The sequence below is a fragment of the Oculina patagonica genome, chromosome 4 (assembly GCF_052425735.1).
Source record: "Oculina patagonica isolate OP01 chromosome 4, crgOcupat, whole genome shotgun sequence".
NCBI lineage: Eukaryota > Metazoa > Cnidaria > Anthozoa > Scleractinia > Oculinidae > Oculina > Oculina patagonica.
The window spans coordinates 24,120,034-24,137,370 of NC_135761.1; the positions used below are offsets into that span (position 1 = coordinate 24,120,034).

Here is a 17,337-nt window from a genome sequence, read left to right on the forward strand (position 1 = left end):
GTCTTTTCCAAAATCAAAGTTTGAAATGAAACTATTTTTTCCCGAACGATTAAGTTTTTTAAGGCTTTTGCACGACATGGTGTATACATCTTAACTATAAAGATAGCAACATGACAAGCTATTCAGTACTATAAAAAATCGATTCCTGTTTTTGCTTTGCCTTGTTTAATAGCAATAACCTGAGAAAACAGACAACGTTTTACAGCGCCACTACCAGTTCCACCGAAATGAAATCGGTAGTGATGCCGCGAAACTTAATCTGTTTAATCAGGTTCATTTCCAAAACTTTAAAGTGCTTATAACTTGCCATGTTGTCTCGGATAAAAGACCTTTACCAGCCGTCAATATTCGTTTATAACACAGGAAAAATTACACAACAAAAAAGGTATAAATTTCGAGGCATAAGCAAAAGCTAGGTTTGTAAAGCAAATTCAACTTTTGTTTTGGCCGCAGAATTAAACAAATTAATTGTGTTTGGCTCCATATAACAAACAAGATTGAAACATTAACGAGAAAACAAAAATAAAAATCAATCCGATATTAAAAATACGTAACTTTAGCAAAGACTACGTCAGTTAAAATATTTCATGGAGCAAATTCAAACGCTGTTTTAGCCGCAGATTATCACAGTTTAATTGCTCAACTCCATGTTCTTAATTTCTTTTGCTAAAATTCCGCCTTCAAGCCAAGTTCGGGTTTTATAGTGTTAGAAATGTATTCTACAATTGGAAACTTGGCTTAACGTATTTTTTTTTTTTCTTGTCCTGTGTTACATCGAGTGCCGGCAGAAAAAGCTCTTTATCCAATGTAGAAATATTAAACAAAACCCAGTGTCTGGTCCAAGGAATTAACAGAAGCGTTGTTCTAAGATCAATCCCCCTTTTACACGAATGTTTGCTTATCACTCGATAAATAAAAAATAGATAAATAGCGGTTATACAGACCACAATAAAGATTATGAGACCAAAATGAAATAGTTCCTTTCGATGTGTATAAATTTACGTCAACAAGAATAACATCTTCTCCAAACATTCAAACAAATTTTCTCGTTACCAACACCAAGCAACTTGTGTACATCTTGTGTACTGCAACGGAAGTTAATAACTTTTAACAAGTCAGTATGTCAAGACAATTGAACAAAAATGTGTTTGTTAGACAAAGCTTGCGAAAATTGATCACGGGTTAGCTCGCAAAAAATAAATGGAGTCGTTTTTCGTTATCACGCACAAAATAAACAAGAAAAAGAAGTAATGAAAAAGTTCTTTGCATTGACTTGTGTATGGCGCAGCAGAAATTGATAACAATTTCAGAAGAATGAGCAAGACAATTAAAGGAGATGAGGGTTTTTGGCAGATAAAATTATGAATACTTAAAATGAAAGACTGTTACAATGGAATTCAGGCAAAAATAATTTGAACAAATTACTCACACAACAAAATTTCTAAAGATTGTCAGTTCACAAAAATAAATTTGAACAAAGCTGTTCTTTATCGCTAAAAATAACGAGTTCGTTGTAATGGCTCAGTGTTCGAAAGGTAAAAACGATTTAACAACAGCGTGCGAGATATAATTTTGGATGAGCAAGACAATTAGAGCAAAAAAAACTGTCGCCGGATTTAAACATGGGATTTTGTTATTAATAACATGAAAGTAAACAAGAAAAAATAAATAAATGTTCTAAAACAGTTTGATTTTGTGGTCTGTATAACAGTAAATCCCAACTTAATCGAGACTGCATCGTAACATGCTCCGAACCAGACATAAGGGTTTTGCATACTTAGCTTACAAAATGACAAGAGAACATAGGAACATGCGATTTCCGTACGCTTCGTTAAACAAAGTAAGCCAAAATTAAAAAACCAAAAACCAAAAAAAGGAAATAACTTGTTGTGAAATGGTGCAAACGCAAAACGATTTTATGTTCAATGATTTGCTGGAAGGAATTTGTCCCGCTTTACATTTGAAAGTCCCGTGTTCTCTTGTCCACTACAACTGTTAAATTCGTTGATGAAGCAAACTTTTATTTTTAAGGTGGCACTTTCTGTATACTTTAAAATAAAAATAGATTTCCAAATACATTTGGTATTAAAATCAGCAACTAAGCAATAATTGTATTCCGCGAAAGTCGTGTTTTTAGTTGATGACTGTTTGTGTTTCGCTTACAAAATTAAATAGAAATTCCTGTACGACAGAACGAGTAAAATTATCATGCTGAAAAATGGAACGTTTTGGAAATTAACTGCAAACAATTGTGGAATTTAAACTAGTTTTTTCTTTGTTCGTGTTACTTCAAGAGTTGTCTATACTCTCGTTCGTTTTGCAGTGCCACCTTAACAAATCACCTCGCTGCGACATCAAATAAATTAAGTTGTGAATGGTGGCTGATGTTCAACAAACTCAACTCAGTTCAATTGATTCATATTAAATCACTAATAATATGATGAATATTGTATTAATTTCCATTATGAGTCTTTTTCATTACTTGATGCAAACAATTTTCCTTTTCTTTTGATACAGACGATAAGTATTACAGATCTTATACCACCGAGAGTGAAGCTCTCCTTAAAACCTAGACGTTTGTTCAGCCACCATTTTCACTAAGATTATTTAACAATTTAAAGTTCTTATCTTTGCAGTATTTCCTTCCGATTGAGTGATCTCAGTTTGTCCTTTTGGCCAGGTCCTTCTTTCCTTTCAGTCTTTTCCTCTACTTTTCCTGAAAATGAATAATCAATCCAATGATTAGCAAACGCTTAAATTTAAAGCCTTTTCACAGCAACAAACACTCTGGAATGGGTTCTTAAGCGGGCCAAAGCAATATCCATTTTACAGTTGCCTTCCAAGTCGGGAGGGGAGGTGGAGGTGACCGGATACAAACCTCCCTGCTTTATTATGTAAATGCAAACTAGTTAGCATAAGAACAACATGATTTACACAACAAAAGCAGTGAGGTATGTATCAAAACAAGGTCACCTCCAGCCTCACTTCCATTCAAAGGCCAGGTCATGAGCAGATAACTGTAAAATGGTCTATTGCAAAAGTGGCTACGCCCGTACAGGCCAAAGAAACGCACAGTAAAAAAAATAAGGCCATACTTGAAAGACATCCAAAATAAAGTTCCTTCGGTGAGCGAAAAGTAAAACTTGGCAAATTGTCTTGCCATAAAAAGCCCTCTGCGCTTAAGAAATGATCGCGTTGCAATTGATAATTTAACACACCTTATCGGCTTTCAACTCATAAACCAGATGTCTTTCTCGGCGAAGTATTTTTGCGAGGTTTATTAGGTTTTTTTTCTTTAAATTCGTAACTTTTCTTATATTGCGCTGCATCAGTTGATGCTCGAGCGTAAATTTCGTAAACTAAACAAAACATTCTGCTTTCTTAGTCGAATTTCAACTTGAAGCTACGCTCAAAACGAGCAGTAAGCGCACGTGTCGACTCGGTTCAGCAACATTATGTAGCTTTCGACTTTCTGGGCAAAAATTTAAGTAATATGTTTCAAAAGCAATTACTCACCTGTCGTTTGATAAGCGTGAAGACTTCTTTCCTAGCTTTAAGCTCTTCTTCAAGTAACTTCTTCTTACAAAAGTACAAACTCGTCTTCATAAGCAAAGCGTCTTCGCACATCAACGGACAGCATGGTTTGATGCAGATTCTACAATTTGTCATGAATATGGATTAGAAACTCAAGCCAATCGCTGACAAATACGTCAGAGATTTGGCGCGCACGGACATTGCTTGCACGCTACACGCTTTTGAAGTCAGCGAATCACGAAAAGGGGAAACGAAAGAAACAGAACATCGTGAATGTATTTTCTTTACCTGAGTAATTACGGTAGTTTACATTTTGAAAGATTCGCAGAAGAAATAGGAAACTGAAATGAATGATGCAAAGGAATGCATTTCGACAATAAAATGTGTCTGACAGTGGAAAGAAAACATTTTGCGAGGATTTAAATTGAAAGTTGACTTCTTGTTCTGATAATCATCATTTGGAAATAGGTCTTATGCATGATAACGTCGACAGATGCTCAAAATTCACCACCAAGCCTCGTTTACGCAAATTATTCTCAACCCTCTGCCACCTTCATGCAGTTTTCACGTGGGTATTCTTTTCATCTTTGCTGCTTTGGGAATTCGTTCATGATAAAATTTACGGCAAGTTTGCACTTCGAAAGCGAGGCTTGGTGGTGAAAATAGCCAGTGTGACGTAAACAGACATAAGGGCTATTGCACATACAAAAGCAAAGCCATTCCCAAGGAGCAGAAAATCGTGCGAAATTTGAAATTAACAACACTCGTCCAACAACACAAATATCAAAGGCGCGGCATATGCATCGACCAAAATCTTTCAAGCGAACGCAGCGCAAGTACTCCGAAATACATCATTCCACAGTGTTCAGTGTTTCTGCAATCACCTTCAACGTGTAAATACGCTTAACAACAAGAAGACGCACTTTAAAAGTGGCTTGGCACCTTCGACACCATCTAATTTACATTTTTGGTTTTGCACGTGAAGGAAATTCATAGAAACACGTGACCTGAAAGCCACAAAGCTTTACTTACAGTTCTCGAAATATCACAAGCTCCACCCTTCACTGCAATGTCATTCTCGTTCTTCATTCATCGGCACAGCTGAAATGGAGCCACCATCACACTGAAATAACAAAGAGAAAAGAGAAAAATATGTCATATTCCTGAGTAGTCAATAAACACATTTATAATAGCACTACATTGAAACATGGTTGCCAGAGACATTAGTTTTCAAAATTGCCTGACTTTTCCCTAATAAAAATCAAATTTCCCCTTTCTTCTCATTGGCTAAGAGCCTACAGTTAATTCTGAGAATCAGCGCAACCTACAGATTAGTGAATAATCTGCTAGCAGATTATTCGTTTATCTGTAGGTTGGGCGCGCAATGCATGATTTCCGAGAGCAATGTGGGAGACATCTGACAGCGAAGGAAATTCATAGTTTGTCGATTCGCTTCTTCAACCGAGTTGAAAATTGACCTAAATCTGCTAAATTGAAAAATTGTTGGACAATAAATTCTCGGAAAATACAAAATTACCGACAAAGATTGCGAAGGAACTATTCCACGAATACTTTGAGAGAAAAGCATTCAGAAGCAAGACGACAAAAAGGAATTAGTAGAACGATTGGAATCGTTTTGTCCTATTTTTTTTTTTTTCAGAAAAACAATTTATAATAAAACAATTTTTAAATTCGGTTTTTGTGATATCCGCAATAATCAAGATCTCAGTAAGTGTTATCAGCCTAAACCTTTAGCTAAGGTAGGCATTTGCACGGAGATTCTATAGTGAATACCTTCACTATAGAAAAAAGAATAGATAAAAGAAATACTGATTTTATTTTCGCTAAAACGCTACCTTGCGCGAGCAGGCGAGCGCGCGTGCTATCACAGTCGACGAACGCCGTAAAACCTACACTCAGATCACAGGTTGCTCTTATCTTCACAAAGACATGAAAACAGTGTTAACATTTAAAGGTAGTTCTTTTTTCCAGCTGATTAATCAGCAACAAGAAAGGTCCAATTTTGTTTTCAACAATTTCCCTGACTTTTGTCCACAAACACCAATCGCCTTCACGCGCGCGAGCACGAGTGCGCGCGTGTCGTGTTACAAACATCACAATAGTCACTCAACGTACGTAGGCACATTCAGTTGAGAAACACTGTGCAAGGTGCGCGTTAATTTTTCTGCTGATATTTTGCTCTTAAATTTGCCAGTATGGGTGTTTTACGATTTTTCAGGCGTTTAAACTGTTTTGGTTCCAGTCAAAGAAAAGTCAAGTCCAGGTTAGAATCGTAAAAGACGCGTGTTAAGTTGTTGTTGTTTTTTTTTTAAGTTTTTTACTGCTGTTGTTTTTACTGATCAGATAGTTCTTGTTTCATCCTCAGAAGAAAAATGGAAAATGAACTTTGCATTATGCAAGAAGCGATCAGAATAATTGAAGAAGATATTCAAAATACAAGGTAAGAATTGTGATTAAACTTGTTTTACTCACAAACAACACACATTTCCTTTACAATATTCCCGTTCAGTTTTACAGTCTGTCCCATAGAAGTGGTGAATTGGCATATTTTTTCTGCGTGAACACCACTAAGAAACACAAAACCTTTGCCGCTGGGCTATCTTCGCTGAGAAAACTAAGAGAAAACATCGAACTATTTTCCCAAACTATCTTAACTAGTAGGATTTACAAAATTTACATTGACCTACTTTATTACAGGAAACTAAGGCTTGTTTTAATTAAGGTATTTGAAATTAACTCGACTTAAATTAACGCGAACTGAAGGAAACGTTACTTCCCAAAAAAGGACGTTAACGCGAAAAAAGGGGGTGATATTTCAAAATGAAGGAAATTAACTCGACGAACAAAAAAAAATTGTTGAGACAACAGGAACAAGTTTATTTCAACACAAGGCGTATAATCCTAAACGTAGGAATCTGACCGCCTCGAACGTTCTTCACAGTTTCAGTGATACCGGCAGATTTCTACCCTGATGAAATAATGCCTTTTCCTAGGAGTCAAGAACGTCTGGACTGTATCTAGAAATTGAGGCCAAAATACTGGAAATTAAGGTCATGGAAATTAACGCTCCACTTAATTTACGGCGCAGAAATTAACGTTAACAAAAATTAACGCGACTTAAATTAGCGCGAACTTTTGAAATTTGCGTTAATTTCCTATAATAAGGTATCTAAACTAGTAAAAATTACAAAACACAGTATGTCGGAAACGGTATTCACAAGTTTTGCGCACGCATACAAGTCTTGCAAAAATGGTGTTGAAAAACACCTTCATAGAATGTCATGCTAAGCGGTTTTTATGTTTCTACACAGGAGCACTGTAGAGGAATACAAGCAGCGACAAAGAGCTGCAGAAGAAAAAGAAGAGATGACGAGAAACACCAGAAGTCATCTGATGGCTCAAGTACAACTCACTGAGAGTAGACTGGGGCGAGCCTTAGAAAAGCGTCAAATGCTCATGTCTGAGATCATGTGAGTACTTAAAAGAAAGGCCGTGAAAACTGGAAGAACTTTTAAATAAAAGTTCGGATTTTAACATTAGAGAAATAAACCGTGTTTTGCCGTTACTCTTAAGGCATGCATTACAAATCTTAAAGAGATTTTTGGTCTTTATAAGTCTGCAAAGAAGAACTTATTAATGGCACACAGAAAGGAAACGAGACAATGCTTTTAAATTTTAACTTGCAACTGTCAGGAAACTTTCGTAACTAATTATTTTGGTATCATCGTAAGATGAACAGATAAATAGCTCCTAAGACACAAGCCTAGAGTCTAGATAAATTTTAAGTCCTGATTAAATATTTTTCAGTGCAAAGTACATAGACAACTTTTCTTAATAACAAGTCCTTTCTCTTCACAGTGAATGTGGCATTCGTAAAATGGCGCTAGAAGAAAAACTGCAAGCCATGGAAAGGAAGGCATATTTCTTTTGGAATGATATGCAGCGCGGCGATCCAAAGGAAAACGCCAAAAAAAGGCGGGAAAATCTGCGTCGAGTGCGCTCACAGAATGACATGAACAAGGCGGTGCCCCAGCCGCCCCTGTTTCCCATCCGGGACTTTGATGATAATGAGTTGAAAGTATGGGCAGACTGGGCCTCTCAAGAACTTAGCTGTGACAATGTCATCCCTGAGACAGAAAATTGGGAAGAAAGTGCTGCAATCACGGAAACTTTCCTTTGAAAAGAAGCGTTTATGTCATGTCTGTTGTTTAGCGCAAAAAGTGAATTGGGTGTTGGTTTTGTAATGTATTTGATAGTGTACTGTACTTGGAGTTTCTTATACTAAAATCTCTATGACGCCAAAATATTTAATGGATTGACTAATTACTTTCAATTAATGATGCACATGGACATCCCGTTATTTAGCATTTCTTCCATTTCTGAGCAAGGCCGTAACATTTTTTAATGGAAAAAAACGTTTTTTGACTTTTAAGAAATGTAATTCAATAAAAAAAATCATAGAATTCAATGTTTGAGTTTTGTTTTTCTTAATCAAAAGCTGAAAGACAGAGGAAACTGTTGTCACCTGCTAAAAGCAGCTCAATAGCTGAGTCTAAAGTTCTCAAAATTACACTGAAAAATAGTCAATACGTCCCCCTCCCCCATGGAAGGCTGTTTGGTTTGAGCACCACACCCGTTTCAGAAATTCCAGTTCAGTTTCAAACTTCCCTGGAAAAAAGTTTGGGTTTTGAGACCTAACACCTCCCACCCCCTCGGAACTTCTGCTGAACTATTATGGGGTGGATATGGATGTTTTTGGAAATGCACAATATAAAACTGAACCAGGGGGAAGAAAGTTGGCAGGGCCTAGCCTCCCACGCAGTCGTTCTTAGGGGCGATCGTGTTTCACTCCTCCCCACGAAGTGAAACACGATCGCGCCTAAGAACGACTGCGTGGGAGGCTAAGCAGGAGCAGGAAACAATGCAAGTCTCTATCAGTCAAGCCATTGCTAAGAAATATGTCACCCAAAGTTTTGCTTTCTCAGAAAAATTTAAATATCAATGACTGCATGCGTGTGAAATTTTGAATAGTGGCGGTTTTTGCATTTGATGTTTCACGCTGCTGAGATGTTTTTTGCATTTTTAGCCAGATTTCTTACCTGATGTTTCACATCACTGAGAATGTTTTAGCACTGTGGAATAACAAGCGAAAAATTTGTCACAGTTGACATTTAACAACCAAAAATGGTAAATAATTTCAGAATCATTGGAGTTGTTATTTTAATTAGTATAATTGGCAAGCCTTACTTTTGCCAGATTGGTCACCGTTTAATATCACTGTTTGTTGTTTTGATGTCTGGCAACCTTCAAAAAAGCAAACAAAATGCAAATAGCTATTGTGTTTTGTGCATGGTCAAGACCAAACAAGTGAACTAAACAATGAACTTTGTCAAGTTATCCACTATGCCCTTAGCAAGCATTCGATAGCTGCTGCTCACACTCGTTTGCCCGGCCCTGCTAGACACTGCTATGCCGCATTTTTGAGACGTGTAATATGAAGGAAGTTTCTCCCCCCCCCCCCTTTTGGACTGAACTCAGCTTCAGATTTTGAACCAAAGTTGCTTTGCAACACATCATGCCATGATGGTGTGACAACTTATGGGGTACTCTCTAAGTGCTTATGAATGATAAAATAGATTGATGTCAGATGACGATTTGCCAGAAACAGCATTAAATGTATTTTCCCTGGACTAGGAACTTCAGAGCCGGCTGAACAAAGCCAGAAACACCTTCAGGATGCTGAGCAATGTGTGGCGGTCATCACAGTACAGTACACATACCAACCTCAAGATCTATCAAAGCTGTGTCCTGTCTACCCTTGTATGGGTCAGAATGTTGGCGAATGTTAGAAAGTGATCTAGAGAAGCTGTCAACCTTTCATACCAAAAGTCTGCGAAAAAACTTCGCATCTCTGCCTCAAACAATTTCCAACAAGGACTACTTGCGGTGCAAACAGGAGGACATGGGTACTATTTTATGCAACGGCGCTGGAGGTGGATTGGCCATGTCATCCGAAAGGAAAGCGAATCCATCACAAAGACAGCACTATACTGGACACCCGAAGGAAAGCGCAAGCGTGGCAGGCCCAAGAATACATGGCGACGTACAGTAGAGACAGTTGAGGGGCTTAAACCAAAGTTGGAACACCATCCAACAGCTGGCCAAAGACAGACAGCAGTGGAGGACTTTGTTGCTGCCCTACGTGCCAGTGGGCACAATGGGCAGTGAGTGAGAGAGTGAGGAACTTCATTTTACCAGTGCCGACTACATCAGTGAGCAGAAATTGAAGCTATTTCCCTGATAATTACTATTTTAATAATTGCTCCCAGACTGAAAGGTTTGTTTAAATGGCTTTTTCGTCAGGCTGGTTCCGCATGCACCCTTGGTTTCAGTTGCAGAATAAAATAAATTGATTGTGTGATGAATTTAATGTTTGTGTCGTGATCATTGAAAACTCAAGAATTTGCCTGGATTTGCCTCAAGAGGGATTCCTACAAGCCAATTTGTGTGGGAGAAAATGCTTCACAGTACTTATGCAAAGCTGATGAATTTTTCTGCAGTTATCTCCATGCTTACAGCTATAATTCAAATTTTGCAGAGCAAAGAATTCTATCACTGCAAAATCATCCCATTTAACAGATGTCTTCAGGACCAATAATTAATTTGAACGAGAAAAAGACCAAGAAAAAGCTTCACTTACAGTTGGTGATGACCATACACTCCGTGACACATTACTTCCAACATCAGTGTGGCATTTGTGGCAGCTCTCCAATTCACCATAATGGCTTATCGTATTATTCGCACAACTGGATAGCATGCCATGTAAACATCTCTAAAGGCAAGAGAAAATATAGGTTCATATTTCGAGCAGCAAATACATACCTTATTAACACTACTTACAGTACTTACAGTCTTGGGGTTGTGCTCAAAATGCCTGCGAACAGACGTTTTTTTGTTTATGTTAGTTAGCCAAGAGTGGCACGAGGTGTGAGATAATAATTATAAAGCCCTGGCCAAACGGACACAACATTTCAACCAAACATAGCATGCATCATTGTTGAGCACAGCATGTTGCACATGTCTGCCCACCCTGTTGTAATATGTTGTTGAATGACGCTTTTAAATAGCAAATAGAACTAGTGGACACGCTCTGGTGCAACAATGTTGCAGGAACATGGCCAAACAAGTACAACATCATGCAACATCCAAAAATGTTGCGAGGGAAAATTTGACCATTATTTTTCAAACTTGATCCAACATCATCTAACATGTTGCAACAGGGCGGCCAAACGTGTCCAACATGTTGTGCACAACAACGTTGCGATATGATGTTTTGAAATACTATCATCATCATCATCATCACTTTGTTTACCCTCGGATTTGAAGAGTAGCTTATACAGCTAATATCTACGAGCATTTCACAGTAAGCACAGTACAACAAGCAAAGACCAGACCACAACACCGGGAACTCCATGCCCTACTGCATCCATTTAGTGGGGCTTTAGGCATTGCTGTTCCTGAAATCCAGTGTAATAGTGTAATAGCTCACTTAAAAAAGAGTGGTGGCTTGGGTTGAGAGTTTCAGCACAAGTGCTTATGGGATTTTTTTCGGGTGGGAGGGGGGCAAACGAGTATGACAGAAAGGAACCTGCGATCATGCCCGCCCTTCAGCTCCCTATGTCTCATTCAAAAGAAAGCACCTTATGCAATGGTGATTTCAGGGATTATCAAGTCAAACAGGGTGTTCACGTGTAGGATGTTCTCTTCTATGTTGCAGCACGATTCAAATATGATAATTATATTTGCTCTAGCAACTAAACTGCAAATTCAATTCAAATTTGTTCGAGCAAGTTGGCAAGTTTTGTTTGAGTTTTGACAAGTTCCTGTTTTTATGTTTCATTTATAAAATGAAATAATCATAATAATAATAATAATAATAATAATAATAATAATAATAATAATAATAATAATAAAATAAGTAATAATAATAAATAATAATGATAACAACAATAATAATAATACCACTCTTTGTCGAGGGGGAGAAATTTAGTGTTTATCAGCAGACCACTAGATGAAAGTGCAGATCAAGTTCACATTGCCAAACTGGATAATCCTATGAGTGTTTGTGCAGATATTCTCGGCCCAACCTCATACCCAGGGTCTTCATTCCCCTTCTTGACCAGCAGCTGGGAAACGAGCGACCCTGGAAAGTCCTGATTGCAAGTCCAAAAATATTGGACTTCCAGTTGAATTGTGTATGCCTAGCTTTCAAGGACCTGACTCAATGAACTTCTTGGCATTGTGCAGTTCTAGAAAATATCCACACCCACCCCATGGAAGGTCACTGGAGATTCTGAAGGGGTGGGGGATGGGGGGTTCTCAAAAGCCAAAATGTTTATAAGGAAAGTAGGTATGGGGCTTCACAGGAAATTCCAGAGGGGTGGGGGGGGGGAACGATTCGACTTTGACTCTCCCCCCCCCCACCACAACTCCATCTTCAAATGGCTCTCATAGCCCCAATTCCCCCACCCTCCTCCCTCCAATAACTGCAACTAATAAGTGTAACATTTATCAAGACCCTCCTTAGTAATTATTTCTACTTTAAATACATTTTGGAAAGGCAAAAATGAATTATTTTAAAGAATTTTTTATCTTTGAATGTTATTAAGAAAAACGACTAAATATGAAAGCTTAAAGAGGGAAAGTTCTGAAAGTTTGCGGGATTTCATAACCAGTCCCCTAAACCAGGACGTAACAAATCGATCGAAATCGATCATCGGAAAACTAATCGATAAATCAATATTATTCGATATTTTTCGATAAATGATTAACTAATTAGTATCGAAAATCGATAAAAATTGATAATCACCTGATTTGGGAGTGGATTATCGATTTTGATTGTGAAAGACTGTTGTTTTGTGTTTTAAAAAGGTTCCGTGCAATTCTCGGCGTTCTACTCTCCACGATAAGTTTTTTCAGTTTCATATGAAGTTACTGTTATTGAGACATAAACTACAATGAAGATAGTAATTAATGTCAAGTCTGAAAGTGATCTGATCAGTTCCTGTGACCTGATCATATAAATAAAAGATTGTTCAAACAAACGTAATTAATATGAAGAGTAAAATGGAATCCTTTGCGGGTATTAAACCGGTTGTTTCGTCTACAAATTGTGTCGCTGACGAACGTCTTTGGTTACGTCGCGTATACATATTCTGATATTCTTTGTTTTATAGGATTGCATTGACCATGTTTTATTCTTCGTTCGAAAATAAACGTTGCCGAACTGACCTGACTGGCCATTAGCAAAACAACTTGAAGGTGAAGCGACTGCATTTCTTTCAACGTCACACTTCAGGATTGATTGGACACACACACAAAAAAACAGTAGCTTTTCTTCTCCGATCGAAATTGATACAAATCGTTTGAAATCAATACTAATCGAACGTGATTGATACTTTTCGAATGCAATCGACACTAATCGAACTTTAATTAGTAAAATCGATCAAAATCGAAAATCACAAAGAATTGGGTCATCGATTTTGATCGATTTTCGATACTAATTAGTTAATTACTTATCGATTTTTATTGATTTTTATCGAGTATCGGAATTATCGATTTGTTACGTCCTGCCTAAACTATGATTGTAGACGTGTTCGGGCTTTCTCCAGAACAACCGAGTTTTCTTCTTCTTTTACATTTAAGGTACATCCAATTCGAAAATTAATTAAAATAAAATAAATATTTCTTACCTAGAGAGAATACTGAATATCCCTGAACATCATTTTGCAGAGATTTATAAAGAAAGTCAGATCGAGAAGGCCAAATCTAATCTTGCTTTCCGCCATGTTTTCAAATACAAACTAGGTACCATTCTCTCCGAGCATATACTCACTTGAAACGCCTGTTTGTTTTTGTTTCTCTCCATCGATATTTCAGTCCAAATATTGTAAGCTGACAATTTATCTCTATTTTGCGTTCGCATTGCCGTTTCAAGACTGTCCAGCTACAAAGGTGAGTGAGTATTTTTCAGACAGGGCTTTGTGCAATGTTATACTATTAAAAACGTGAAACGTACGTGAACTGTTGGAAACAGATCACGGCGAGGGGATGTTTTTCGCCGTGGCAGATTGTTTTTTGTTTGTTTAGCAAACCATGAAACGTCGACACCTGCTATCACCACTTCACCTCAGTAATAAGTAAGTGTTTTTCTTGAACTTGACAGGAAGAGAAAATTATTGGTTTAAGTACAGCAGTGAGTTAAATATGCCTTTCAGCATCATACATTTTGTATCAGTCAGTTGGGTTGGGGGCTAAACAAGATCATATTTCTTCACCACCCCCCCCCCCCCCTTTACTCCTGTCGTCGGCAGATTGCATGGTTGAATGCATCATCTGTTTGAGCACTACAGAATGACACATGCACCCACTTTTTAAATGAGGAGTTTGCCAGTTTTTATGCTTTGAACTTTCATTCAAGTGCTTGACTTCAGTTTAACATGGATTTTGGTCATAGGAGGTCAGATACATGGAAAGAAAAGCTAGTAAATCTAGCAAGACTAGTAAACCCACTTGTTATTTTGACCACTTGTCCATCATGTTATTTCTTGCAAATTTCATTTTGGCTCTTTGGACCATGGTCAATCAGTGTCTTCCCTCTGTTAACCATTTTCAAATCACTTTTTACTCAAGTTTATTTTTGTCCATATAACACAGCCTGGATAGGGAAGACCATGGCTAAACGATATGTTCCTCCAGGAGCCAGGCATAAGGAAACAGCAGCTGCCACCACAAAAAACGCTGAAGATTCACAAAGATCACTTGACGATATTGTCCAAGATGCAGGGGGTGATGTTTTTGAAGTAAACTTGAGGTCAAAAAACAAACACAGTAAGTGTAGCATGTGAATTATTTTTTAATTTAATGTCTTAGTTTATGACAAGTACCGTTGCTTGAAACTAAGCGAGAACACATGATATTGAAACATGATCTGTAGTAGGGTGGGGGGGTCATGCCTTTTTTGGCATCACATGTTCATGCTTAGATGCAAGTGATGGTTATTGCTAGATAACTATATTTCATGTCTTTTGCCAAGATGGCTCAGCTGAGGAGGGGGTGGGGGGGGGGGGGGAGGAGGACAAGAAGGAAAACAGTTCCAGTTTCTCCACATACATGTAAACAGGCCCTAATTCAGCCTTAAGAAACAGCTTTCTAAATATTAATTACACTGATACATGGCAAATGTTTTTGTAGATCTTCCATTCGCTGAGGTATCTGATAAGGAGAACAGTGACTCAAGCATTCAGAAGTTTGAATTTCAGTTTAACTATAAAGAGTTGAGGACACTTATGTCGGTAAGTTGACAAAGGAAAGTTTTTCTAGAAAGCTGTTAATTTTAGCCTAGTAAGTAAACACATCTCTCGTCTTTGAGAAAGACCTCTAAGATTTGCTCTGGAAAATTCCATTTTCGATTAATAATGCAGCTCTATGAAGCTCCACGTATTGCCGTTGATCTGTTGTTGCTTTCACAGAGATGTAAAAACCAATCAAGATCTGCGATGGACTCTTAGAAATACGCAGATTTAGTTATATTAGCCCACAAACAGTGCAATACTCGTTGATTCCAGAAAATAAGTGACCACCTAGAAAAGCCTGCCACAGTGATTGTAAATAAAAAAAATTAATGAGGCTTACAACTCTTGGAACTATAGGGTAGTTAATTTTTTGCAGATCTAATGATCATAATTTTACTTCCTAGTGATCAGTTTTTATGTTTTTATGACTTGCATACCATGAATTAGTATTTAACTGCTATGAGACTGTTGGTCATGAGTTAATTGAGGTAACAAATGAATGTTTCTTTTTGCAGAAATTTCGTGAAATAGGTTGGAAGGATCAGGATGCTGTACTACAGTTTCCTGCAACTCTTGAAAAAACACAGCGAAAACAAGTCCATGAAATTGCACAAAGCTTTGGCTTGGGAACTTCTAGTTCAGGCTTTGGAGAAACCGTATGTCATGACCGTTCTCTTTGAATACTGTATTTACCTGTTATAAAACTCACTTGTTTGCGTAAAATACCGTATTTACTCAAATTAGCGCCGCACCGAATAAGCCCTGCCCTCAGACAAGCGCCACATTTGGGAAAAAAAAGTTAATAAGCACTGCCCCCAAATAAGTGCTACAGTCCAGATGCGGCGCTTATTGAAGGAATTCTGTTTAACTAAAAACAGCACTACAAAGCAACACTAAAACAAACTTGTACATTTCTTACCATCAAAAGTGATGGTTTGCAGTTCAAAGTGATTGTTTTACCCCTTGCCCATTAATTTTTCTATCCAACAGTCAAAATTTCTTACAATACTTCTTTTTCAGCAAGAGACGAAAACTGACAATCAAAAGACTGCAAAATCACTGTAAGAGATCGGATTCTTTGTGGTGTCCAAATTTCAAATAAGCGCCACCCTCAAATAAGCAACGCACTTAAGGCGAAGGAAATTTAAAAAGGGCATACGCTTGACCTTTCAAATAATCAACTTTAACATCATGAGCAAATTGTCTGCAAAAGATCAAGTAATAAAAAAACCGGCTAGAATTCACATAAAATTGTTCTCAGGTCAATCTTTTGAACAAAACCTATATCACCATGCATATCTCCCCATTAATACACGACTATGTCAAGATTATTAATAATCTCAACTTCTTTTCCAGCGTTATATCAGTGTATATTCAGTGGAAAAGGCTACACTTGGTGTTGGAAAAGTGAACTTAACCAAACAGGAACGAGATAAAGCCAATGTTATATGGAGACTTGTTAAACAACAAGTTGAAGATGAAAAGTACAAAAAGTTCAGCCACAATGAAATCGAGGAGATGGTTCTCGCCAATAAACTTGATCCATTACTTCAAGAATTGTGGGAGAAAAGAGAATCGCTATTGGTAGATGACTTTGCAGAAAAGTGTAAAGTTTCTGAGAAATGAAAGACATAGTGGTCTAAAAAAAGGAAAATTTAAAAATAATTACTGTAGTCAGACTTCATGGTTATGGTTTGTTGGTTACTTTTGATACTTCATGAGACCCAAGCCTTTCTCAGAGGAGTAAACTCTGAAGATTTGTGTGGTGATACAAATTCTACAACATGGCCATGGAAGCTTAATCAAGTGTCACTCTTTTGCAAGAAACCAAGATTGCAAAAAATATTGGAAGAGACTGACAAAGACTTAAGAAACAATCTCTAATGTATCTGCTGATGAAAATTTGAATTGCATTAGGAATGATAAGGACTGCTTTACAATATTTAATTACCAGTACAGTCGGGGAACAAGTGCCAGTTGATGGCGACATCACTTTTCCGAGAAGTGACTGAGCCTGCGGTTTTCGTCCCAGAAGTTGCTAAGCAACATGACGTATTTGTACTCGCGATTGCTTTCGGCGTACTCGTGAGTGCTCGCGCTAGTTTTTGATTGGATGAAAGATTCGGAAGTTCTTTGAGTACTTCAACAAAGACTTGCCAAGACCGGCGCTTATTCCCCCGACTGAGTAATACAATTTGTCAACCTTGCGCAGTAATGAGTGAAGACTCAAGGTGAGATTGATTTACAAAACTTAATGTATTAATTTAATGAATTTTGCTAATGTTATTAGTTTCACATCATTATAGAATTGTTATAATCTTACTGAAGGATTAAATCATGCTTTCTTTTAATCCAGAATTCGTCATCTTTTGAACAATACACATATCCAGTGATTTTCAGCACTTAGCTACGTACCATTTTATTGTAG

The 17,337-nt window shown here is 37.5% G+C and overlaps 2 protein-coding genes and 1 long non-coding RNA gene across 5 annotated transcripts; 2 read left to right on the top strand and 1 right to left on the bottom strand.

Moving 5' to 3' along the window:
• Positions 1 to 65: 65 nt before the first annotated feature.
• Positions 66 to 13,410, bottom strand: LOC144649901 (uncharacterized). 2 transcript variants are annotated; one of them, XR_013569974.1, is made up of 6 exons: positions 13,308 to 13,410; positions 10,256 to 10,387; positions 8,655 to 8,687; positions 4,567 to 4,657; positions 3,517 to 3,655; positions 66 to 2,716 (listed from the first exon to the last, which is right to left on the bottom strand). It is a non-coding gene; the product is annotated as an uncharacterized LOC144649901 (long non-coding RNA). The 2 variants fall into 2 exon arrangements; XR_013569975.1 differs by lacking the exon at positions 8,655 to 8,687.
• LOC144649899 (uncharacterized) lies at positions 5,682 to 8,026 on the top strand. The gene is made up of 4 exons (XM_078509495.1): positions 5,682 to 5,818; positions 5,921 to 5,995; positions 6,867 to 7,025; positions 7,414 to 8,026. Exons 1-4 carry the CDS (start codon positions 5,751 to 5,753, stop codon positions 7,733 to 7,735), a joined length of 624 nt encoding a protein of 207 aa, XP_078365621.1. The 5' UTR covers positions 5,682 to 5,750; the 3' UTR covers positions 7,736 to 8,026.
• A 34-nt stretch (positions 13,411 to 13,444) lies between the features above and the next one.
• Positions 13,445 to 17,325, top strand: LOC144649903 (uncharacterized). 2 transcript variants are annotated; one of them, XM_078509498.1, is made up of 5 exons: positions 13,445 to 13,569; positions 14,272 to 14,445; positions 14,809 to 14,909; positions 15,425 to 15,565; positions 16,266 to 17,319. In XM_078509498.1, exons 2-5 carry the CDS (start codon positions 14,289 to 14,291, stop codon positions 16,533 to 16,535), a joined length of 669 nt encoding a protein of 222 aa, XP_078365624.1. In that variant the 5' UTR covers positions 13,445 to 13,569; positions 14,272 to 14,288; the 3' UTR covers positions 16,536 to 17,319. The 2 variants fall into 2 exon arrangements, with proteins under 2 accessions (XP_078365624.1, XP_078365625.1); XM_078509499.1 differs by having other exon boundaries at positions 13,473 to 13,569; positions 14,248 to 14,445; positions 16,266 to 17,325.
• The last annotated feature ends 12 nt before the right edge of the window (positions 17,326 to 17,337 follow it).